The sequence below is a fragment of the Schistocerca cancellata genome, chromosome 2 (assembly GCF_023864275.1).
Source record: "Schistocerca cancellata isolate TAMUIC-IGC-003103 chromosome 2, iqSchCanc2.1, whole genome shotgun sequence".
NCBI classification, from domain to species: Eukaryota; Metazoa; Arthropoda; class Insecta; order Orthoptera; family Acrididae; genus Schistocerca; species Schistocerca cancellata.
Genome location: NC_064627.1, coordinates 338426391 through 338453904, shown reverse-complemented (window position 1 = coordinate 338453904; position 27514 = coordinate 338426391). Strand labels below are relative to the sequence as shown.

Here is a 27514-nt window from a genome sequence, read left to right as displayed (position 1 = left end):
CATGACGCAGACTTCATGAAAACTCGTGCTATGTTGGAGACACATTAACCTGTTGAAAAATTGCACCACGACCCTGTTGCATGAGAGATAACACAGGAGGACACACTTCAGAGTTTCCTCAGTCACTGCCTGCGGTCATCGGAAGTCACGCCTGATTGCTCCAGTGCGCCAGGAGGAACACCGCTTCGCCTCTCCAAAAACATTGGAAGAACAAGACGTCTCCCCAGATGGCCGGCATAATTGTCAATGACGATCAACCGGGGTTATTCAGAACCACGGACTCGTCGCTGAATTCAGTAGGGGCACTATTCATCAGAAGTCCACGCTTCTCGGTCGCGGTTCCTCTTGAAACGCAGCCGTTTGTATTGTGGTGTTGATGCTAGCGTACCCAATGCACGCTAATTCTCCAGTCCGGCTGCTGCCAGTCCCCGACCAACGGTGTGGGATGACACAGACTGTTGCATTACTGCTTCTCAGCCGGCAAGCGTAGATGTGAAGGGGTGTGATGTGCTTCGTACTCAGTACGGCGATCCTCCCTTGTTGCGGTCAGACTTGGTCGATCGAAACCTTGACGAGTATGCAGTCCAACACTGGGCCACTGTTACATTCGTATGCCCCAAAAATCTGGATACTGGATCATTCGAACAGCCGGCCAAATGGGGACCCACAATGAAGCCACTTTCAAACAGGTGATGATAAGGTGATCACTCATATGCCGCTGTTTATACACTGACAACAACACTAAATACGATCGGTGTTAACGCACTGTGGAGGCAGTTACAGCTGTGGCTGGGAATTGGAACTGTAACCGTTTACATACCCACGGATGGTGTGCAGGTGTACGAACATACACTTACATCCGAATGTGTCTTTCGGGTGCTCCAACTTTTTTGTCAGGCATTGTATGATTATGAGTGTAAGCCTAAATGTGGATCCACGTGCGAGAGGCGCAGCGGCTGCGTGGCGCTGAGGCCTACCTGGAACTTGTCGTGGTGCAGCTCGAGGAACCGCTTGACGCGCACCGTGTCGTTGTTGCGAATGGCTCGCTCCAGCTGCGCCGCCTCCACGCTGAGGTCGCCCGTGGAGGAACCCAGGCTGCAACAGGACAGTGGAGACTTATGCACACGGCTGTCACACCTGTACGTAACGAGCTAGGTGTACAAGAAAACGCAATCCGAAAGGCTATCATTTTCAACCCAAGATGGTTGGACATATACCATGAGCATAAAGTCTATGGATCAGCATTGCTGGTGGGAAATAAAGAAAGAATATTAGGGTTTAAGGTCCCGTCGACATCACGGTCGTTAGAGACGGAGAAAGAGCTCAGGACAATGCAAGAAATGGGAAAGGAAATCGACCGTGTCCGTTCAAAGGAACCATCTCGGCAATTACCCAGAGCCATTTAGTCTGGACGGGGATTTGAACAGTGCACCACCCGAATGCGAGTTCAGTGTGCTAGAAACTACGCCACCTCGTTCAGCATCGTTATTCTTGGTTGTTGCGTGTGAGCAACTGCGTGGTTACTGTTAGTCCGTTTAATCTTCAGTAATCTCATTTTACTAAATACTGTTAAAAGGAATGTGGAATTTGTTTCAGTTCTCCTTAGAACAAGGTGAATGAGGCTTACTGAGTTTTGGAGTGTATCATCTGGCAAGCATTTAACATTCAGTTTCCTCTCAAACATGTTGTGCATTGAGGCTGAATATGAGGATTTGATCAGGGCAGTCCAATAAATCTACAAACATTCCTATCCAAATAGCTTGTGGACACAAATAATATACTCACACTTGTCTTAAAAGACTCATTGAGGCTCTCACATTACCTTATTTGGTATTTTACTCCTTACATCAGGAAATGTAATAATTCTTTCGATATCCATGGCGTGCAACTTTCAATATTACCTCAACAACGTATTATCACAGTTCCCTTCTTTTTATACGATGTAGAAATTAAACGGATATCTTAAAGGAATCATATAAACCGTTACATATATAGGGTATCCCTCCTAAGAGTCGTCAGGCGCATTGTCTCAGATGTTTTGGCAGATATTTGCAATTTAGTTTTTGCAGCGAGTGACTGGAGGTAGGCAAAACAAATACCGATCGTCACATCTTTCGTGTGAGGTGGTGGAAGAAAGCGTTTTTGTTTCTTGTGACACACAAAATTATCTTTAACGCGAAATTCTACATGCCCATTCGGTAGTGCTGTCCCAGATAAGTCTAGGACGATATTCGTTTTGTCGATCTGACAGGGATAGTCGATCTGTAAAGCATGGAAAATAATCAGTACTCCAGCAGGCATACAACCGCCTTGGTCCTCGCTGACTGCTACTGCCAAGCAGCAGTACTACTCAGAAGCTGTTAGGGTACTGATTATTCTTGCTCTTTTACTGTCCCTGTTAATATATATCAATAAAACAGGTACCGCACTGGACTAATACTGTAGCCCTCTATCGAATAGACACGTAAAATTCGCGTTAATAATTATTTTGTTCGTAACGGAATACAAACCGACGCTTCCCGGGCGTCGCATGAAAGACATCATGAGCAGCATATGACTCTAGTTAACACAGAAAAAACGACATCGCAAATTTCTGTTGAGACATCGAAGAAAATGCAACTGACGACTAATAGGAAGGACACCCGGTAAATACGCCCAATGACAAAAAGGCCTACGCATCCCGAAGCAGATACCCGAACGGAACGGAAATCGGTAGATGTGGCGTACATATACAAGCAAAGATTGCGTTTTCAGAAAAGTGGAATGATTTATTCAAGAGAAAGAGATTCACAAATTGAGAAAATCAATAACGCGTTGTTCCACCCCTGGTCATTATGCAAGTATCGGTTGGTAGAGTTGTTGGATGTTCTCCTGATGGATATCGTGTCAAATTCTGTTCAACTGGCAGAGTCCCGAGCTAGTTGGAGGGCCCTACCCATAAAGCTCCAAACGTTCTCAATTTGGGAGATATCCAAGGAGTTGCTAGCCAAGATAGGGTTAGGCAAGCACGAAGACAAGGTGTAAATCTCTCACCGTGTGCGGGCGGGCATTATCTTGCTGAAATGTAAGACCAGAATGGTTTCTCATACGGGCAACAAAATGGGGCGTAGAATATCGTCGACATACCTCTCTGCTGTAAGGGTGCCTTGGATGGAGTCCTGGTATGAAATGAAATGGCGCCCCAGACATTCACCCCTGGTTGTCGGGCCATATGGTGAGTGACAGACAGATAAGTATCTCACCACGCCTCCAGAAACGTCTTCGTTAGTCATCGGTACGATGTTGGAAGCGAGACTCAGAACTATTGGCTATTCTATTCCAGGCAGTAAGATACCGCGCGGCCCCTCCCGCTGTGGGTTCGAGTCCTTCTTCGGGCATGGGTGTGCGTGTTGTTCCTAGCAAAGGTTAGTTACAGTAGTGTGTAAGTCCAGGGATCAATGACCTCAATAGTTTATTTTCTTAGGAATTCACACACATTTGAACATTTTTGAGTGTGATTCCAGCAAATAAGTAACAATCAAACTTATTCAGTAGAAGCAAATAGCTCCACTTATTTCTGAACATCGTCTTACTATTTCATTCCTTCTTCTAAACGGAGTCGTTCGTTCATATTATCTTAATGTAATAATGAAATTAAATCAGATGTTCAGCGATTACCGCTGGGGATCAACGGATGATGCCACAGTTTTAAAAACCCAATTGGAGAAAGCATTTCTATCGCCGACAGTATGCTGTGTTATGTGTACGTGGTCAATAAAGTGAAGTCCGTATCTTATTCATCAAACATAGCAAACGCTCAACCTGCTGTGTTTGTACTGGGAAGAGATAAAAAATTCCACAATATTAGAGATATTTGCATAAGATACATGTATGGATGACAAGTGCTGAGACATTTGTACTCATTGATTATCAGTGACAGTTTTTCTCTCTGCTCAATTTCTCTATTTTTTGAAGAATGACAAACTGCTGCGTATAGATAGACACTTTTACAAACCTAGAAACACAGAAAGTTACTCGCTGAAACCTTACATAATACAGAACGTGATTTGATTTCTAAGAAACGGGCCATTTAGGTTTTCATGCCAAAGGGAAAAGGGGACTGGACTCAAAAAATAGGAACTTTCCTGGGGAAATCGAGACATCTGATGAACTTAAATATGGACAGTACTGAGTATTCCGCTGTGACAACTGATGATGGACTCTTTTGAGATTACTCGGAAGCTACAGAATGAGAATGAAATGCGGATTGTCGTTCTTACAGCGCCTCTGCGTAAATGAACACAAGACGCGGCTTGCCGAGATGGGGCATGTAAAAACACTATGTCTGCATTGAGCCGTTCCGTCTCTCGTGATGATACGGCGTTATTGAACCGACGCCAGTTATGGGAAAAATTTAATTTTCAGCAACATGGATGATGTTTGCTTATGTGAGGTGTAAACAGAGTACTTTTAACATGCAAAGACTCACATACTGAAAATGAGGTACGTTTCAGCTAAACTTAAAAGGAAAAGAGACTCTTATTATAAGATTAGTATTCAGATGCTGTACTTATGGCAAACGCATTGAAAAAGTTGTTGTAAATAATGTTTTCCTTCTCTTCTTCTTGGTGTATCATATACAAGACGATATGCTGGCCATGATCTCTTTTGTAATGCTGACACGAAAATATGGTTAGCTTAATAGTTAATTGCAAACCTGACGATCTGACGATCTTTTTTGTGTAACTTACGTTTATTTGGTTTAGGTAACGTTCCATTTTGTTTTAATTTGACTGATAGTGGAACTGAGTTGTCATGGTACTGGTGTAACAATGTTATGAAATGTTTTGTGTTTATTTGTACATTTTTTCGTCTTTCTGACATTCCCTGACTCTGGACTTTTCAATATAGATTCATAGAATGTGGGACACATGTGATACTATGATACATATATGTGCTACCAAACATTTTTGCCCGTTACGTTTATTGTAAAAATATTATACATTTGTTTTATTCTGTAAATCATTGTGAGGAATTATAATAGTGACGTCCTCAGTGAAATTTATTGCAATAATGAGTGTTGTACGTAAGAATGGCTGGTATCTAATCTTGTCATTATCCTCAGTCTTTGTGACCTACTTTGGGGCACATTCCTGTCCAGTTATTGAATACCCGAGTGTCGTCTAAAGAGCTAAACGAAACATATTAAAAAATTGTTGCCATATTTTGTTTGCTAAAATGATAATTGAAAGTAATTAATAATGAACCCCCAATAAGTTATGAGTGCTGGTCATCAATAATTAGGGACAAAGCCGTTCTTGCTATTTGATTGAAGATAAAGTAAAGTAACTAAAATCAAAGTAAGTCTGTCAGTCTCAAATTACAGAATAAATTAAGTTCCATGTTTCGTATCTGTGTCTGTAGTAATAGTACTATTGTGTACTGCCATGGTTCGTATTTCCGTGTTTTCAATCTGTTAAAAGCCAACAGTTGTTAACTGAATCCATTACATGTTTATATTATTTGCAACATATTCACAGTACGTAGCTTGCCATGTCCAGGAATCTATGGCAAGTAAGTAAACATTACGATTGGGTTACGTAAATTATCGTCGTAACAGAAGACTTAACTCCATTCAATCAATTATCTTTTAATAACTAATTTAAATACCTTTTTTCCAAATTAATATAGCTGAGACAATTTATTTGTTTATTAATTATTATTTTGTAAAGTATTGTGTTGTAAGAAACGTGTGTCAATCTTCTGTTACCATATGTACAGCCAAACGATAGTGTATTAATTGCCGCCCGCATTATTGATCGGGTACGGGTAGATAGTGCCCTATAAGGCTGGTGGCCGTATTTATCAATTTCTGGGTTGTTCCCATTAGTTTTGTTGTGGACCTTTGAGTAATGTGGTACTCCTTTTGTTTCTTATATTATGTGAGTGATGACACTGTTTAATTACTAAACAATAAACAAATAACTATAAAGTGTAGAAGGTTATACAGTTCTCTCCACTAAACCGGTTAAATTTTCTTCGGCGACGAAAGCATCATCCAAAATTAAGTCCATTAGGCATATGGCCATATTATCGCATTAACTAATTAGCAAAGGGGGAGATAAAAAGTCAGCACTTATTTGTTACCTATTATTTAACTATCGTTTGCTAGGCTAATGTAATAACTTTCGAAAACGTTGTGACTGTCTTTTATTCGCAGCAGTAAATAACAAGAACTTAAATTTTTCAGACATTACGATACATAGACACAACAACAAACATAAGCTTTCCATATACAAGAAATCACAGCACAGCAGTTCGCAAACACTCAAACCATCGCGTAGCACACAGACGAGTAGGCAGCCTATACATACTACACAGGTTGAATAAAACTCCAGTGAGGACTAATATAAAAATAAGCTGCAGGAAATCAAAGAAATAGATGTAAAAATGGGTGCTATGTAAACTTGATAGACAAAGTCAACGACAAAATAAAAACAAAAATGAACAAGACACTCAATATGCAACAACAAACAAATCATTCCGAGCATTCAAACAGGTATGACGAACATGAACGTGTGGCGTCACGGTACGTTACCATAAAATGCAGTTCGATGAAATATAAGTGGCTGTTTGAAATTGGGAGAAGACGTCATGTGGATCTATGACAAACGTATTATTTAAAGTAATTCATTTTGTAAAACTTATTAATATACTGAATCACAAACGATATGCGTCGTGTGGACATATTACGGTAAACTGTATTAATGAGAATTATTATCAATGATTTTTCTATGTATATAGTGGTGACAATGTGCGCTCCTCTTCTGTTGTTCTTCGTCACTTTTGGTCTCTTGTTCTTTGGTTCTTGTAGATGTGATAATAGGTTACGTCACCACATCAGGACTGTAACCGTATATGCAATGAATTAATCGTTAAAACAGATAATTGTTTAAAACTGGTAATTTCACGCCTTTATTCAGTAGTTTTGTGTGCCCTGTGTCAAATATCTGCATTATTTCAACATTTCATAGCAGGCCAACAGCAAAACAATGTAGCAGTGCTTGATAGAGCAGATCACTGCCATTAAGCAGCAAAATTGAATTTAAACGTTTGTCTTTCCAGCAGCCCTTATATCCGCGCAACTAATACTAACACCTTCTTTCACAGAACTAGGCGGACCTGACCCAGCCAATATTTTATGAACTTTTTTCCAAGTAGGTGGACTTTAAATAATTTGTATGTTGCTGGACTGGCTATGTGTAACAAAGAGCCATTACAATTATTTTCACACTTAAATAGAATGAGATAACTAAATGAGAACTGAAGTTAATCCAAACTGTTTGCTATTTGTTTTCGGTGAGAGAAAGCACGGAAAATTTATGTTATAATGTCTGTCTACGACGTAGTGTGTTAGGACTAGCCACGTATGTGTGTTATCCCATGATTTTAAAATCATGCTCTTATGCTAGCTAAGGCAGAAAGTATTATTAATTGGCATAATTCAGTACAAACTCAGTGAAATAATCCTATGTAGTCTAGCAGTAAAATACCTGCCAGGAGGTCAAGTAGTCGAGAGGTCGAATCACTGTCGGATCATGGTTTACAAGTCTGCCTTTTAACCTAACATTCAACTCTCAATGACGTGTAAATTCTCCAGGAACGAAACGCGGATCGCACTTTAAGTTAAACTGTAGGACGCATTTCCTCGGACGCGGTTAGATAACTGGGGTGACTTGCAAGTCGCCAAAGAGGCGTCCAGCAGAAAGACTGGCATCAGGCCACTGAACCACACAAAAGTATTGTTACCAGAATATATAGATTTATACATATCTCCTTCTTCTATATATACACACATCCAAAAAACGTTTTGCATCACCTCTGATCCAAGAATTCCGGGAACTGTACAGAAAATTGGAACAGAGATCAACATAAACATTTCCGCCCTTTTTATTGCTCATGAAAACCACACAGTTCATGTTGTACCACAACACAGCGAGACCTTCAGAAGTGGTGGACCAGATTGCTGTACACATCGGTACCTCTAACACCCAGTAGCACGTCCTCTGGCATAGATACATGCCTGTATTCGATGTGGCATACTATCCACAAGTTCATCAAGGCACTGTTGGTCCAGATTCTCTCACTCCTCAACGGTGATTCGGCGTAGATCTCTCAGAGTGGTTGGTGGGTCACGTCGTCCATAAACAGCCCTTTTCAATCTAGCAAAGGCATGTTCGATAATGTTGATGTCTGGAGAACATGCTGGCCACTCTAGTCGAACGATGTTATCCTGAAGGACGTCATTCAAAAGACGTGCACGATGGGGGCACGAATTGTCGTGCATGAAGACGAATGTCTCGCCAATATGCTGCCGATATGGTTACACCATCGGTCGGAGGATGGCATTCACGTATCGTACAGCCGTTACGGCGCCTTCAATGGCCACAAACGGTGAACGTCAGCCCCACGTAATGCCACCCAAAACAGCAGGGAACCTTCACCTTCCTGCACTCGCTGGACAGTGTGTCTAAGGCGTTCAGCCTCACCGGGTTTCCTCCAAACACCTCTCCGACGATTGTCTGGTTGATGGCATATGCGACACTCATCGGTGAAGAGAACGTGATGCCAGTCCTGAGCGGGCCATCCGGCATGTTGCTGGGCCCATCTGCACCGTGCTGCATGGTGTTGTGGTTGCAAAGATGGACCTCGCCATGGACGTCGGGAGTGAAGTTGCGCATCATGCAGCCTATTGCGCACAGTATGAGCCGTAACACGACATCCTGTGGCTGTACGAAAAGCATTATTCAACATGGTGGCGTTGCTGTTAGGGTTCCTCCGAGCCATAATCTGTATGTGGTGTTCATCCAATGCTATAGTTGCCCTTGGGAGACCTGAGCGAGGCATGTCATCGACAATTCCTGTCTCTCTGTATCTCCTCCAAGACCGGCAACATCGCTTTGGTTCAGTCCGAGACGCCTGGACACTTCCCTTGTTGAGAGCCCTTCCTGGACGCAATCGAACCACGGTATTGACCGTCTAGGCATAGTTGAACTACAGACAACACGAGTCGTGTACCTCCTTCCTGGTGGAATGACTGGAACTGATCAGCTGTCGGACGCCCTCTGTCTAATAGGCGCTGCTCATGCATTGTTGTTTGCATCTTTGGGCGGGTATAGTGACATCTCTGAACAGTCAAAGGGACTGTGTCTGTGATACAATATCCACAGTCAACGTCTATCTTCAGGAGTTCTGAGAACCGGGGTGATGCAAAACTTTTTTTGATGTGTGTATTACACACTAGCTGAGTACACAGTGTTGCCTGGCTAGGTAGTTATTTCAGTTCTATTAAAGTCAATCTCTTCCTTCCTCCTCTCTCTGTCCTCTCCTCTGCCCGCCCCTCACCCTCCCTCTCTGTCCATCTCCTCCTTCACCTTCTCTCTGTCATCTCCTCTGCCCGCCCCTCACCCTCCCTCTCTGTCCATCTCCTCCTTCACCTTCTCTCTGTCCCTCTGTTACAACCCCCGATTTTCTGTACATCTCCTCCTGTCCCTCTCTCTAACCATCACCTGCTTCGCGTATCTGTGTTCATCTCCTCCGTCCCCCCCCCCCTCCCCACCTCTCTGCCCATCCTCTCCTCTTTCCTTTCTATATCTATCTACTCTTACCCCTTCTCCCTGTCCATCTCTATTCTTCCCTTTCTCTGTCCGTTTCCACCTCGCCCTCTCTCTGTGCTGTACAGTGATGTAATTTTTTGGGCATATTCAGCGGCATATGTAGATACTGTCTACCGTATTGCGAATAGAGTTTGTAGCAAAGAAGTAATAAATTAAAAGGTCACGCACCATGCAGCAGTTTGCATGTGTCTCAGCGTTTCACAGATCTCCTGAACTATGTTCCGTACAATTTTGCAAGTATGTTCAGTGCTACATGTGAACACCGTCTGTAAAACGAGTGGCGAATACAATTAATACTAAAGAAGTAATAAAATAAGAGATCACAACTAGTGTGACAGTTTTGCAGCATGAACAGCGAAAACGTGGTAAGCGATAAAGTTTTCTCGTTTCATTATTTTGTGTAGTTTGTAAACGAGAAAATTTTTTGCCAAGATTTGAAATTATATGTAAAATTCGTTGCAAGTCAAAAGTACTCTTATTCTAAAATACTGGATGAATAAAAGTCTGGGTTCTCGCTCGTCGTAGCCAACACTTCTTTTTCGCCTCCACCTTACCTCTTTGTTAGGTAGGTGGCTCTTACTCCCACAGCGATTCTTTCCAGACATTGACTTGTTTACCAAGTTTAGTAGAAACCCGTCCAGTTGTATCGGAGGATATGTGGCACATACATACATAAGTTTTTACAACATGTATGCACATCTTTGTTTCATGATCAGATTTCAATAAAAAGGTAGCCTATGCGTTGCCTCTAGCTACGCTCAAGTTACTAATGAAAACCCCATAAAAGTCCGCCTAGTACCTTTGGAGATCACTGTATTTAGATAGAGAAGCTGACAGATACGGCAGGTTTACTAAAATTTGAAATCACGATATAATTTTTCCCGCGATCCGATTTTGGTGAACTAAAGCCTATACGATGCCTCAAACTATGCTGAAGTTACCTGCGAAAATCCCATGAATATTCCCGAAGTAGTTTGTGGAGATTAGGATGTACGAAGACAACAGACATGACTGTTTTATACATTATTAGTACAGATTAGACTCCCCCCCCCCTCGCATTTTTTCTCCGTACGGAAGGCTAATCTCAGGAACTACTGCAAGGATTTTAATATGGTCGTAACTGATAGATAGATTGATTAATGAGAAATTTTTTACCACTACGCTAGACACATAGGCCATAAATACATGAAATAAAAGCGTCGCAACTCCTGAACCGTTTGCGTTAGGACGTTGAAACTGCACAAGTGGCCGTGGTGCATCATAGGAATTGTATGGTTTGGTTTAGCGACGAAGCCCATTTTCATTTGCATGGGTTCGACAATAAGCAAAATTGGCGCATTTGGGCGACTGAGAATCCTCATTTCGCAATCGAGAAGTCTCTTCATCCTCAACGGCTGACTGTGTGGTGTGCTATGTCCAGTCAAGGTGTAATCGCTGCGATATCCTTGATGGAACTGTGACTAACGAACAGTACGTGAAGACTTTGGAAGAAGATATCCTCTCCATTATTGAAAGTGACCCTGATTTCTACAAGATGTATTTCATGCAAGAGGGAGGGTGACCCCCATCGAAGCAGGAGAGTGTTTGATGTCCTGGAGGAGCACTTTGTTGACCGCATTCTGGCTCTGGGGTACCCAGAGGCCACTGGCATTGGCCTGGATTGACCGCCATATTCTCCGGATATGAACGCATGCGACTCCTTTTTGTGGAGCTATATTAAAGAGAAGGTGAGCGGCAATAACCCTAAAACCATTGCTGAGCTGAAAACAGCCATTCAGGAGGTTATCGACAGCATAGATATTCCGACACTTCAGCTGGTCATGCAGAATTTCGCTATTCGTCTACGCCGTAACATCGCCAATGATGGCAGGCGTATCGAAGGGCGAATCCGAATATCTGTAGTGACGTTTACATGTTGAATAAAGTGTGTGCGTACCGTAGTTTGTAACTGATTTACTTTTTTTCGTATAGTTCAATAATTGTCACATTGTACGTACAGAGTGCGTTCCATAAGTAATGCGACCATTTTTTTTCTGACGCAATGGTGCACCACAGCGTGTTGTAACCGGCTGGGCTAAGTGGAGGGGGTGTTAGCTTCAAAACGCTCTTTTGTCTCATTTGACTGTGAGCTGCCGGGTAGTCAGGACGTGCGTTTCCGTCAACCCCGTTTTGAGTTTATGTAACAAGGCACAATGGATCATTCTATAGAGCAATGGTACGCTATCAAATTTTGCATTAAACTTGGGAAGTCCGACACCGAAACGTTTCCATTACTTCAGCATGCCTTTGGGAATGATTGCTTGTCCAAATAACAAGTTTTCGATGGAACAAGTCGTTCATTGAGGGCCGAGAGGAGTTCACCGACGAACCTCGCAGTGAGCGGCCATCAACCGCACGACTCGATAAAAATGTGACGCGTGTGCGCGATTGTTAGAACTCTGACACACGGCTGAGCCTTCAATTGATAGCACAAACTCTAAACATGTCAAAAACAACCGTTTTCCGCATTGTGACCGAAGATTTGAACATGAGAAAGGTGTGTGCCAAACTCGTCGCAAAAGTGTTGACCGACGAACACAAGCAAATGCGAATGCTTCGGTGCCGAGAAATGTTGGAAATGTGTGAAAACGATCCTCATTTTTAACTCAGTTATCACTGGTGATGAGTCGTGGATTTTTGAGTACGACCCTGAGACCGAAAGGCAGAGTTCAGAGTGGAACACCCCATCGTCGCCCCGTCCCAAGAAGGCACGCATAAGGAAGTCCAGGATCAAAACCATGCTCATTCTCTTCTTTGACGTCAGAGGCATTGTCCACCACGAATTCCTACCTACTGAGAATACAGTGAACTCAGCTTTCTACTTAGAAGTGCTCAAAAGACTGAAAAGGAGGGTCTCGGGCTGCCGAAGCGACATCAAGGACACGTGGAAAGTTCACCACGACAACGCGCCGAGTCACAGCGCCTTCATTGTCAACGACTTCCTGGCCAGGACCAAGACCCCATTGGTTCCCCAGTCTCCTTACAGTCCTGACCTAGCTCCCGCTGACTTTTTTTGTGTCCTCGGTTAAAACCAGTCATGTAAGGAAAACATTGGGACACGATTGAAAGCATCCAGGCGCATGTTACATCAGCTCTAAAGGACATTCCGGAAAAGGCATTCCATGATTACCTTCCAGGCATGCAAACACCGGCCTCCAGAAGTGTATCGACGCAAGAGGGTGCTATTTTGAAAATTTTTGGTTATTTGTACGAATATTTTCAATAAATGATTTTTTATGAATTTACTTATGGAACGCACCTTGTATGCTATTCTAGCGAAGCTGTGGCGGTGGCTGGGATGCGAATAAATTTAATCTTACGTTCACATACTTTTGTATGCCTGAGTGCATTTGATACAATAAAACGGAGAAGCGATTGAAGTATAGGTTCCAACTAACGATTTCGTACTTACAGAATTTTCGTATACGCCAAGGCCGAGGCAAAAGGTTTTTAACGTACTAGTACACGATCACTTTTTATACCACTGGAGTTTGTCAAATGCAAAATGACTTCATCGTTACCTCACACACTCTTTTTCTTTTTTATTTCTTTTTTTTAACTTCCTCTGACGTGCAGTGGTGCCTTGACTTCGAGTTCTTTCTGTTTACTACGTCTCTCGTCTCTCTCGCTCTCTCTCTCTCTCTCTCTTTCTCGTCTCTGTCCTCTGTCCCTCCCGCTTCACTGACGGCACGGTCGTGATTGGAGGCACGGCTTCTGAGACGCTGCCCGGTGCGCCCGCTTGGCTTCCTCCAGCTCCGCTCCTCTTGCTGTTTTCCATGTCGACTGCAGGGTGTTTGCCTGGAGACGCAGCCCTATTAACGCCCCACTGCAGAGCACGGCGCCACCGGGTCACAGCTCACTCTTCACAGACACCGACACGGGCTTGCGTCAGCAGTCGCGCTAGAATAAAGAAGCACCTATCTCCTCGTCTATCTCTTTCTCCGCGACAGACATTACCGTAATTACTTGCTGCGAGTTGCAGCGGGTTCCTATCAGATATTCTGTATGAAAAGATTTCGTTAAGTGAACGAGCACCGAGTTGAGAAATTGTACCTGTGTCAAAGAGCTTCGTTCGGGCTATTCAGCGAAAGGATTTTCTTGGAAGGTCTTCGTACGCCGCAGAAGCGTTTTTAAACATTTTCTTCCTGGAAGAAGGGATTTTCTAGTCTTACTGAAGTGGTAGGTTCTCACGAGACCTTGACGTGTGCGATTCGCTGCGTTTCTTTACGAGAGCGCTCCTTGAACTAACTGAATACGCCATACTGTTAAGCTAGGATGCATCTGTTTTAACATTGTGAAACCATATGGTATATACCTTACCAGCGGGTAAGGCGTCTCATCTCACCCTATGCAGAGGTAGTATTCCGTGGTACACTGCAGGTTTTATGCCGAGAAGGGTTTAGACGGTGCATAGTTCAGACACTCATCATTGCGTTACCCTTCGTAGAACCTGCAGTACACAACCTTCAGCACCCCTCAGTTACATTTTACGCACACACGTCTACAATTAGAAGGCTACTACAGAAAAAGAAATGTAACAATGAATAAGTTTTTAACCAAGCACAGCCTTTGCTGCACACAACACATTGTTCAAAACTATTGCACTACTGTGATACAAAAAAATGGTTCAAATGGCTCTGAGCACTATGGGACTCAACTGCTGAGGTCATCAGTCCCCTAGAACTTAGAACTACTTAAACCTAACTAACCTAAGGACATCACACACATCCATGCCTGAGGCAGGATTCGAACCTGCGACCGTAGCGGTCTCGCGGTTCCAGACTGTAGCGCCTAGAACCGCACGGCCACTCTGGCCGGCTACTGTGATACATTTATTCGTATTGTAAATAAGAAAATATTAAACCAGTAATTGCTTTGCTAACTTATATCCTCTAGAGGCGATTAGCATTTCTCTCGTCTCTTTGTTGATGTGCATTTATCTCAAACAAACCTTCAACTGAGGATGGCTGACTGAACTGTGCGCAGCTTCCTCGTGTTTCCAATTGATTACTGTCAACTCCATCAAGTAGACAACTCCATCAAGTGGATAGCTGCACTGCGTGCTAACATAGGAGTGTCAGTCAGTTGTATATCATGCTTTCAATAATTTCAAGTTTCAAAAGGTGTTGAACAGAGAAAGTACTACTGAATACAGGGTTAATCACGTAAAACTTACACCGGAAATATTACGGAAATGTAAAGTACTATTGATGTACGGATTTCACAGAATGGATAGGTAGTCAGGGCTCATATTGTTACCCAATCAACATATTGTAATGATAATTACAAAGTGTGTTTTTTGTGCAAACATACATGTTTTAAATGGAACAATGCCTATTGACATCAGAAAACTAGAATTAAAGTAAATTAGAATGATAGTGGTGTTTGCTGTGACCGAGCGGTTCTAGGCGCTTCAGTCTGGAGCCGCGCTGCTGCTAGGGTCACAGTTCCGAATCCTGCCTGGGGCATGGATGTGTGTGATGTCCTTAGGTTAGTTAGGTTTAACTGGTTCTAAGTCTAGGGGACTGATGACAGATGTTAAGGGGCTCCGGAAAGGCTCAAAATCATGAAAAGTTCAATTTTTACTTTTTTGCGTTTTCTGAATCTGCAGACTATTACCTTTTAACAGATATATAATTTATTCAATTCCGAAGACTACAACTATTTTTAAATTTTTTTTGAAATGTGTTCTACGTGGGCGTGACCCACTGTGGCGCTGTTAAACTGCTGTCAAATGGTGTTATTATTAACGTCCGTGTTCATCAGGTACATTTTAGTGATGTGAGATAAGGTATGTGTTGTGGCTAACCTGTGATGGTTCAATATATATCGGTGGTGTGATTGTCGATTGTTTCATGTTTATTTACTCTGTCGTTATCTCGAAAATATTCGTAATTAATTCTGTTTCTTGAATATCTGTTTTGTTGAAGTATAGTAATGAGTAAAAGTAAAGTTGCTGTTGCGACTTTCAATGATGGCAACATTGTAAGGTGCAAGGTACACTCCTGGAAATGGAAAAAAGAACACATTGACACCGGTGTGTCAGACCCACCATATTTGCTCCGGACACTGCGAGAGGGCTGTACAAGCAATGATCACACGCACGGCACAGCGGACACACCAGGAACCGCGGTGTTGGCCGTCGAATGGCGCTAGCTGCGCAGCATTTGTGCACGCCGCCGTCAGTGTCAGCCAGTTTGCCGTGGCATACGGAGCTCCATCGCAGTCTTTAACACTGGTAGCATGCCGCGACAGCGTGGACGTGAACCGTATGTGCAGTTGACGGACTTTGAGCGAGGGCGTATAGTGGGCATGCGGGAGGCCGGGTGGACGTACCGCCGAATTGCTCAACACGTGGGGCGTGAGGTCTCCACAGTACATCGATGTTGTCGCCAGTGGTCGGCGGAAGGTGCACGTGCCCGTCGACCTGGGACCGGACCGCAGCGACGCACGGATGCACGCCAAGACCGTAGGATCCTACGCAGTGCCGTAGGGGACCGCACCGCCACTTCCCAGCAAATTAGGGACACTGTTGCTCCTGGGGTATCGGCGAGGACCATTCGCAACCGTCTCCATGAAGCTGGGCTACGGTCCCGCACACCGTTAGGCCGTCTTCCGCTCACGCCCCAACATCGTGCAGCCCGCCTCCAGTGGTGTCGCGACAGGCGTGAATGGAGGGACGAATGGAGACGTGTCGTCATCAGCGATGAGAGTCGCTTCTGCCTTGGTGCCAATGATGGTCGTATTCGTGTTTGGCGCCGTGCAGGTGAGCGCCACAATCAGGACTGCATACGACCGAGGCACACAGGGCCAACACCTGGCATCATGGTGTGGGGAGCGATCTCCTACACTGGCCGTACACCACTGGTGATCGTCGAGGGGACACTGAATAGTGCACGGTACATCCAAACCGTCATCGAACTCATCGTTCTACCATTCCTAGACCGGCAAAGGAACTTGCTGTTCCAACAGGACAATGCACGTCCGCATGTATCCCGTGCCACCCAACGTGCTCTAGAAGGTGTAAGTCAACTACCCTGGCCAGCAAGATCTCCGGATCTGTCCCCCATTGAGCATGTTTGGGACTGGATGAAGCGTCGTCTCACGCGGTCTGCACGTCCAGCACGAACGCTGGTCCAACTGAGGCGCCAGGTGGAAATGGCATGGCAAGCCGTTCCACAGGACTACATCCAGCATCTCTACGATCGTCTCCATGGGAGAATAGCAGCCTGCATTGCTGCGAAAGGTGGATATACACTGTACTAGTGCCGACATTGTGCATGCTCTGTTGCCTGTGTCTATGTGCCTGTGGTTCTGTCAGTGTGATCATGTGATGTATCTGACCCCAGGAATGTGTCAATAAAGTTTCCCCTTCCTCGGACAATGAATTCACGGTGTTCTTATTTCAATTTCCAGGAGTGTATTTAGAAATATGGGAATGAAGATAGGTTCTAACATGGTACGAGCGATGCTTGCTTCAGACAAGGAACGCCTTCGGGCTGCAGACAGGGCTGTAAAGAGTCTAGAAATACATGCAAGAGTAAACAGGAGGAGGAACAAGAGGAAGCTGGAGGAGGAGTTTACAGAGGATGAAGATAATCCATCCTATGGACCTGGAATGCACTAAAAAGTTAATCCAATCTTTGTCGCTCGATTCCGAAAACTTTTATTTTCTCATACTAATTACATGTTTTCTAAGGATCTTCCAAACATATTTGTTTCAAACTTTCAGTAAATGTTGCACAGTACCTTCTGCATAATTTAACACAGCCTTTTTCCAAAAAACTGTATATTTTTTGAATATATAAATAAAAAATGGCAAAAAAGTTGTGAATTTACATTACAATTGAAAAAAAATCATGTTTAATAACTGAACTAAAATTTTGTAAAATCCTTGTGTTAAGTTGTAGCCCATATTCCAATAAATAATCTGTAAAAAGTTCAACTTCCTACCTCAAATACTTTGTGAGGAAAGATGTAATTTATAAGAGTTATTTTAACATTGCAAGTATAGGGCGTTCCGGAGCCCCTTAAGTCCGATAGTGCTTGGAGCCATCTGAAGTTTTGTCAGTGGTGTTTGTCGCAGGATTCTAGTGCGAGTAGTTTACGAGCTATCGTAGTTTAAAAAAGTTCCCACACTGGCATTTGTACCTGGGGTAACACGCACTAGAGAACAGCACAAGTGCACACAGTAGTTACGTGGATTCTGACCAATTACGAGACAACTGACCATCACTGGTTGTGTTCAAAACGACCATCAGCAGCAGTAATACACGCTTCCAGTCGGATATGGAACAACTGCTGTACAAGCGGAGATATCCGAGCAGGCTGCAATAATACTTCATGCCGTATCATCGGGGGTGGATGGTATGTTCTTGTAGGCAAGATCTTTCAGCTTTCCCCCGTAGAAAAAAGTCTGCAGGCATCAAATTCGCAGAACGGGCCGGTACCTCACAGGTCCTCTGCCTCCAATCCAACGATATGGAAACAATTTGTGAAGACATACAGTAGTGCTTCGTACACTGTGGGTTGGACTGCCATCATGTTGGTGTCACAGGTTCCTCCTAGTCTGCAGAGGAACATCTTCTTGCATCCGTGAAAGATGGTTTATTAGGAGTCTGCGATACACTCCACGGACACTGAAATTCCGCCTGACGAAGCCAACAGGGACAGTCAACAGACCAACAGCGCACGTTTCCAAGGTTAACCTGGTCATGACTGGTAAATGTTGCTCCCTCACTAATCAAGGTACACGATACATCTGGAGTATCCTGTCTTAATGCCCATGTACAGAAATTAACATAATTCACATAATCGTTTCCATGGAGCTTTTGATGGAGAGAGATGTGATAGGGATGGATCTTACGTCGATGGAGACTGCGCAGGACACTTGCCTGACCCGTGCCATTTCCTTGTGGGATTGTGCGGGAGCTAACGTGTGGATCAACTGCAACACCAGCAGGAACATTGATATCCCCCTCTTATCTCGTCACCTGTTTTCTTCTGCTACTTTATCTAAGTGTTACACTACCACTTTCGCGTAACTGGTTGAAGAGGTTGATAGCTAACGGCAGAGATGGTTTACGTCTATTGGGATATCTTGCAGCATCCACCGTACACTCCATTCTTCCCACACTCTACATACACAATGAACAAGTATACATTTTTGCGTTGGTAAATCACATTTTCCACTCACGACCTAATGCTTGGACTGTCACACACCAACTAACTAGCAATTCGCACTCAAGGAACACGCAAGCACACTATAAGCAAGCACAACAAAATCGTACGTAGCAACTACGATGGCTGAATGGCCCAAACAAGTGGCTGTGTGGCAAATTTTCACAATAGTGTATCTCGTAAACGACTCGCACTATAATCTTTCAACAAACACCACTGACTTTGTATTTTATCCTGCTTTAGTTTGTTCCCAGTTAAAGAAGTGCATGTTTGTACAAGAAATACACTTCCTAAGTATTATTACAATCTGTTTACTAGCTAATAATATCAGCCCTGACTACCAATCCACTATGTCAAAACTGCGCATCAACAGCACTTTCTAATTCGGCAGTATTTGTGGTGCAAATTTTAGCTGTTAGATGCTGTACAGGGTGCCATTTAAAAAGCTGTAATACTGTTCATACGTTGGTAACAAACAAAGCTACGAGAAAGGCAATCATACAGATTAACGTGTCCTTCCCCTTCCCCCCATAAAAGTTTTTATTTCGCATCTGGGCAAGATAAATGAGACACCATGTGTGTTTCATTATCCAGTCAGCCAGAACCTGCAGAAAATCGGTTACTGTATTGTACCGCTAAGCTGTTGAATCAGCGTTTAAGCGGACTAAATATCTGAAGTCTCATACTCATCTCCCAGGAAGGAATCAGTATGTCACATCTCTCAGGATCTAGAGTAAATCCTATAAACAAGCGTGAGAAAGCATTTCTAGAAATTTATGTAGCATGGTAGCATGTATCGGAGGAGGGACGTGGGTACCAGCCCGAGGTTAACCTAGTGGGATGAGGAAAACTGCCTAAAAACGAAATCCAGGCTGATAGGCACACTGGCCCTCGTCGTCAATCCACCGTGTGGATTCGGACCGGGGTCAGTGCGACTGTCCGTGTCCCTGAAGCCGGTGTTTTAACACGCACATCTATCCGAACGGGTGCTTGGTACCACAGTGGGCATCCTAAGACGATGAATGTGTTTGGTGCTCTTCTCCGTGCCACAGTCATGCAGGGATGTGTCAGTCCAACGTAGGCAACTGAGGTGCCTTCTTAACTTTGCATGGCCGATGCAGAGACGAAACATGGTGATAAAGAATTTTCTGTGGTACATTCGAAGGGTACACCGCTGTTGTTCAGCGATGTTCGATACTGTATACGCAAAACGGCTCCTACTGTGTTCGTATGACAAGGGCCATTTGTCGATAACTTTGTTACGCCTGCTAATGAAGTGCCCCTTTAACTATAACACCCGGTCAGAGGCGCCATGTCACGATTTGCGTAGCCCCTCCCGCTGGAGGTTCGAGTCCTCCCTCGGGCATCGGTATGTGTGTTGTTCTTAGCGTAAGTTAGTTTAAGTAGTGTGAAAGTCTAGGGACCGATGACCTCAGCAGTTTGGTCCCTTAGGAATGCACACACATCTGAACATTTTTGAACTATAACAAGGTAGTATTCTTGTTACGGTGATGGAGATGAGCAATCCGTTCTATTAGTTAGTACAACAAGTAGTTGTTGGTACTATTGACTGCAGGATGCTATATGAGGAACTATGCTGACTGCGTGTCCGACAGAGAAGTCTGAAAGTAAAAAAAGGGAAGAAAATTGTAAAATTCTATTACTGTCAGAGTCTCACTCACATCGAACCGCATATTCACATCATCGTAGAAAGTGCAGAAGATTGTAACACTGATCAGTGTTCTAAAATCTTGTCTAATTTAAGAAGGAGGTTACAATACGGGCGCAGAAGTGTACAGCTAGTCGATTATCTGTAACAATAATTAGTCAGTCATCCTCATAAAAAACTTTTCCCATTTATTTACTGTACGAATTGAAAATTTGATGTATTTATTTTTAATTCGATATTTTCATTTAATACTATTTTCCTGCCATGTTACGTCTAAAAAGACGGAATATCTGCAAGTATACCCGCCTCTGCAGCTCCTATTTATACGTATCTTCATCGAAACATATGAACTATTAATGGAAAAGGAGCTTCTAACGTGAAACAGAAATCGTGTAATATGAAATAAAGTACATTATTCTCCGAACGTATTTGCCTAAAAGAGCGAGTTGAGGTAATTATTTTAAATTCTCCATGTATTCGCTCGCCGTTAATATTATTTGTTACGTTCTCCTGCGTGTCTATATTTATTTGGAAGCACACAGACGGCCTGGTTTTTGCCACGCCGCCTGGCGGACACCACCGCACAGATAGCGACCGCGCCACACGGCACGGTGCCGCTTACGACTTGGCGCGCAGATGCTATCGGCCTGCCGTGAGGACTTCCGCCGCCACTGCTGATAAACCTAATTGCGTCAGTTACCGTCCCCAGCGGGAATGGTTATTACCAAACGGAGCGAGGCGACCTCTAACTGCCGCGTCAACTGCCTCGCGTACGGCGTCCGGGAACGCAGGGCCGCGTCGTCATATCTGGCCGTCTCAGTCTGCCCGCTTCCCCTCTGCCCTTTGAGTTTCTACTCCAAGACTAAAGCAACGTCTCACTTTGGACCACGGTTTATGTTTCGCTTCTCTCGTAGACCGAATTATTACAATTACCAGATGGTGTGAAATGTTGCAATGTTCTTCTCTCTCTCACACTGGACTCGCATTCGGGAGGACGACGGTTCAATCCCGTCTCCGGCCATCCTGATTTAGGTTTTCTGTGATTTCCCTAAATCGTTTCAGGCAAATGCCGGGATGGTTCCTTTGAAAGGGCACGGCCGATTTCCTTCCCAATCCTTCCCTAACCCGAGCTTGCGCTCCGTCTCTAATGACCTCGTTGTCGACGGGACGTTAAACACTAACCACCACCACCATCTTCTCTCTCTAAAGAGCTGTCTTTATGATTTATTATCGTCTGAGATGTGATTTCCAGGTTTACTAATTTTGTGAACACCGGACTGTATTGATCAAGTGACGTATACTCGAGCTGAATTTCATGCATGTTCGCGCTTGAATGTAGCGTCTTAAGATGAACATATTTAACAATTTTCAAGCGAAGTTCAAGTTAGTAATAATAATATCTTTAAAGTGTACTTAAGAATGCATGAAAATTACAAAAAGGATGTTCATATGTATATGTGTATGTATGTATAATTATATATGTGTGTTTATCTTCCATGTCTCCCCCTAGACCGATTTCAACCACACTTGGTACACATAACACTTAGTGCCTGGAAACAATCGCTGAAGTGGTAAGAACCACTTACCTTTAAACGGGATGGTGGTGGGGTGAAAACGCAACGTAGCTCACGACCCGCAAATAGCAAGACTGTATTCATTCTGTATTTGACAATCAGAGCACTTAGTGTTCTTCAACATACTTTACACGTAGTTCCAAACCTCTACGAAATTTTTTTTAGCCAACAACCCCCAAAGAAGAAAATTATATCACTTACAACATTTTAGATGATAGGCATCAGGAATGCCGGTTTAATTTATTACTTCTTTACTAATAACTGAATCCGCGCCATATTTTTCGGACAACATTCACATACACCACTGAATGTACGAGGAAAATTATTTTATTGTAAGACATTTCAAGAGATATGACGTCATGAACATTGAGCTGCATGAAAAATTGCCACATCATGCGTGATATTTAAATTTGTTACTTCTTATCTGCCAATACTATTCGCATCAGATTTCGAAGACAGTATTCGCATATACCACTGGATGTACCTGGAAAACTATATCGTTGTATGACACGTAGTTCAGGATATATCGGGTTATAAACATTCAACTATATTTGAAAACGAAACTGGAGGGCGAATTTCGATTCAAAACAGCTCCTCCTGTGCTTGGGGATTCATTTAAACCCAAATTGGTACACATAATACTCATCTGGAAAGAAATACTGTGCTGTTAAGAATCAGTAACTTCCTATCGGGTTGGGGTTGCTAACTTCGATAGAAAAGGAGGGAGGAGGAGATGGACAGACAAAGCGGGTAAAGGAGGAACTGGACACAAATAGACGGAGAGGTAGATATGAAGAAAGGAGGGAAAGAGGAGACAGACAGAGAGGTGAGTGAGGGAAAGATTAACAGTGGGAGATGGTCAGTGTGAGAAGAAAATTGACAGGGAGAGGGGAGGGAAGAGATGGACAATGAGAGAAGAAGATTAACAGGGAGTGGGGTAGGAGGAGATGGACAGAGTGGGAGGAACAGAGTGGCGGAAGAGCAAAGAGGAGATGAACAGAGGGAGGGCAAGAGGAGATGGACAGAGAGAGGGGCAGGAGCAAATGGACAGGGAGTGAGAGATGGAGGAAGTGGACAGAAAGAGGGGTGAATGATATGAACAGAGGGGGAAGAAGGGGATGAAATGAGAGAGGGGAAAGCAGAAGATGGACTAATATAAGTCTGGATTAAATACATATCCAAGTAATGCCAGATACTCAGCTAGTTTATTTACAATTAAAGTTTTTGTCTAAAAATTGATTTTCCACATCTCCCCCTAAACCAATGTATCGATTTCAACTGACTTGATAGATTTAATATGTCTGGAACTAAGTAAAGTACTGTGGGGGAAGAGCCACCATCATCAGAGTGTGGATGGTAATTGGGGTGACATAGGAGATGGACGCAAAGATGGGGTAGAAGGAGATGACCAGGAAGGGGGCACGGGAGATGGGCAGAGAGAATGGTAGGAGGAGATAAAAGTAAGAGGAAGAGATGGACTAAGACAGACAGAGAAGGATACGGTTAACGAACGAAAGGAGGAAGAGATCATCGGAGGGTGAGGAAGAGATGGTTGGAGAGAGGAAGAGAAGGGAATAGAGGCAGAGGGAGGGAGTAGAAGTCAGTGAACAGAGAGGGGAGAGTAGGAGATAGGCAGAGAGAGAGGGGGGCGTATGAGATGGCTAGACGGAATTGGGTGAAGGGAATATGTGTGCAGTATAAGCAATATATGCGGGCGCAGGTGAAGCTGCGGATAAGAATCTGGTTAATGATATACAGGGTGGGGCAAATAAAAGTGGCCCGAACATTTTGAAACCAGCGGCGGCGTTAACGAAGGAGGAAAAGACCTACAGTTACGTATAATAGGCTGGAGTTAATGCCCATGCAACCGGCCGAACCTTGGAGCACATTTACGCAATCTTCACGCCTGACAGAGTTGTTAGCAGAGGTCAGTCTGGTCGCGGCCCTAGCAGACCACCCAGGTCACCTGATCTGTCTGTGTACGATTACTTTGTATGGGGAGCCCTCAAGTCTTAGGTGTATAGCAGCAATGGTCATAGCCTTCAAGAACTACAGCTGAACATTTAGGATGAGACTGCAGCAATTCCAGCAATCCAGCTTCAGTAACTTGCTGACCATGCCCCAAAAGTGCCAAGAGATTAATGGTGGTCATTTTCAACATCTAATACAGTCAGGTTTACTATATTTCCTTTCCTCTGCTGTGCTTCTTTGTACCCTGCAACACTGTTCCACGGGCTACTTCTGTTTTCTGCACTCTGTAGCTGAGATATCTGCCTGTCGTTTTGCCTAGGAATCAGTGCATTTGACACCTCTGGAATTACCGATTCGCTGGCCTGGACAGGTAAATGTGTTACCAAAAAATTACCAAATTATTCGCTTACAGTTGTCGCACCTCATACTTCGCTACTGAAGCCTGCACCGGTCTCTTCACTTTGGTTGGCCAAAGGCAGTCATCACCTTTTACCTTCTTTAGCCGTGCTGGCTACTCAGAGATCAAGGATCGTCACCTCTATGGAGAGATGAACGTTTTATTTCGTGAGTAACTTGAAAAGATGACAGATCGGCAGTGAAAGGCAATGGTTTTAGGCAAAACGTGAATATACGCTTCGACGAGATGGCATTTTAAATAAATGCCCTTTGCCCAGGGAAAAGTTAGCCTGCGCTTCTAAAGCATAGCCTACGCAGCCAGTCCTGTAGGGGAGGCTGTACTGATCCCCTCTGCTACTTCTTGCGGTAGAGCATGGGTGTCTTCCAAGCCCTGAGGCTGACTACCAGATTGGACGCAAACTCTAGGACACCGAGAGTAAATGAGTTCTTTCGCGACAGTGTGGCCACGGACCAGATTTGAACCAACTGGTTTTTCCTTTCTTTAGCGGTCCACATCAGGCTTTACAGGTAACACAAATTTACTGTGGCGTGATCATCAGATGGGCCTAGCTATTCCGGGCGATTCAAAACGAAAGAACAGATTTGAGTTGTTTATTACAAACAAACTATAAAAGATAGAAATACATTGCGCATGCCGCTGGATGGAGGAAGGTTCAAAGCTTCAACACAGCTGCGCTGTTGTAGCAGTATGGTGACTACACCCAAGAGAAATTATTTTCTGTTTTGTAATTTGCACGATGTCAATCCACTGCTCAAGTGCAACGTGCATTCCAGCGTCTTTTAGCGAGAAGCCGCCTGTGAACATGCAGATTTATGACTGGCGTATAAAATTCTTGGAAGCTAGTTGCATATGCAAGGCGAAGAGCTCTGGTCGTCCACGCACGCCTTTTGAAATACGGAGCGTATACGAGACGCGTACACGAGGAGCCGATGGAAGTCCGCAAGACAGGCAGACCAGTAACACCAACTTCCTCAAACGACTATATGGAGCATTAACGACGGCTGGATATGAAACCTTACAAGTTGCAGTTACTGCAGTAATTGCGTCCTGGCGACCATAACAGAAGACATTTCAGTTCTCCAGGATATGACAGGGGGCACTTTTCCCTAACGACTCATCTTTTCGGACGAATCGACGTTTCATCTGTCGTATAAAGTAAACCACCATAACATAAGAATTTGGGGTCACAAAATTCTGGCGTCGTCGTCGAACGTGGAAGGGACTCAACGAAACTGAATGTGTTTTGTGCCGTTTTGTTCACGAAATTTATGGACTTTTCTTTTTTGCGTGAGAAACTGCGTCAGAAATGTCAATCTGCACATGCTGCAAATTGTTTGTTTCCTCAACTTGATGAAGTTTCCAAAGATTCAGTTTTTATGCATGACTGCGCCCCGCAACACTTTCGCCTTTAGGTTCGCCGTTATCTTAACAGCACCATCCAATAACGTTGGATTGGAAGAAGTGAACAACAAGATGTTGTTCATTGCTTCTGAATATCCAGGTTACCAGACCTCACACCTTACGATTTTTTCTGTTTGGGTGCATAAAAGAAGGAGTCTTTGTCCCACCTAAGACAGCTGCTCTTCAAAAGCTGAGAAACTGAATTGTTAAAGCTATCGAGTCAATAAACTGGGACAAGTTGATTCGTATGTGGAAATGAAATGGACTACCCTTTCGACATGGTGTTCATGTTGAGTGTATGGTACGTAGTCTGTGCGAACATAAAACTTTGAATCTTCCTCTATCCAGTGACATACACAATGTGTTTCTATCTTTCATAGTTTGTAATAAACAACTGAAATCTGTTCTTCCTTTTGGAACCACACAGTACTTAACTGCGAGCTCAGTGGGTCTAGAATCTCGAGCAGTAATTATTCGCAGAGGGAATTTGGATATCAGCTTTTTAAACTAGCTTGGTATGTACGCAACAGATCCATGATAGCAGTCATTGGACACGTAATTTTCCATTCTCTCTGAAACTGTTATTGGACTTTAAATTAGCTCATTAAATCTGTTCTCTTTCTTTAAATACGCTGGAAGTAACGGCTGCTGCTGCTTGTCCACGTGCGTGAGAGGCAGCATGCGAAAGTCTGTGGTTTATTCAACGCGACGGAAATAGCTTGCAGCATGCACCGTTAAGTATGATTTTATTCTTTCTAATTTTACATAGGTAATTTCCTGGCAGAATCTGTACGTTATACGATGATTCTTTGTATTATCTTTTTAGCTATTATTGGCGGTTACAGGCGTCATGTCACGAATCGCGCAGCCCCTGCCACCGGAGATTCGAGTCCTCTCTCGGGCATGGTTGTGTGTGTTGTCCTTAGCGTAAGTTAGTTTACGTAGTGTGTAAGTCTAGGGACCGATGACGTCAGCAGTTTCGTTCCTTAGGAATTCACACGCACGTTTGAACAGCTGGTCAAAACCGGTAACAGGAGTGTGAAATGCTCATGCCTTAAAAATTGAAAAATAAAAGAACGTGAATCAGTTTCCTCTGTTTGAGCACCACAGCCTAGATTAATAGATGAAAAGAGATCACAAGGAGTCATCGTATAACGTACAGATTCTGACAGATAATTGGCTACGTAAAATTAGAAAGAATAAGATTTGAAGAAAGAAACTGTTCCACAGCATTGTATTTTATAATTGTGCTCTGTACTACTAGGTTCAGGCGTGCCTCACATCCAAGTGCATCTTAACAGATTTGAGGGGTATATGTAACCACATCTATTAGGGGTAACTGACGTGTTAAAGAAAACGCAACATCCAATACAGTTATGTATGGTTTAAAATGTAACCTTAATTGAGTGTTATGTTATGGTTTTAGATGCTCTTGAAAACGAGCCACGTTCGAAACTAATGAAGCTTAATAAATACAATTTTAAAATGCTGCTGTAATAAATGAACTACTATCAACTAGGTGACTACCGAAGGTATTTTAGAATATTTTAATAATTTTTTTTAAATTTAAAATTAGTTCTACAGTTTTGACAGAAATCGCTTTGCT

The 27514-nt window shown here is 43.5% G+C and overlaps 1 protein-coding gene across 1 annotated transcript in view; it reads right to left on the bottom strand.

The window, feature by feature from the left end:
• LOC126153857 (uncharacterized) overlaps positions 1–27514 on the bottom strand; it is a 1728205-nt gene that overhangs the window by 1342056 nt on the left and 358635 nt on the right. Inside the window, exon 3 of the mRNA XM_049916098.1 lies at positions 978–1095. Coding sequence (XP_049772055.1) covers positions 978–1095 — 118 coding nt within the window. The remainder of the gene's footprint in view (positions 1–977; positions 1096–27514) is intronic.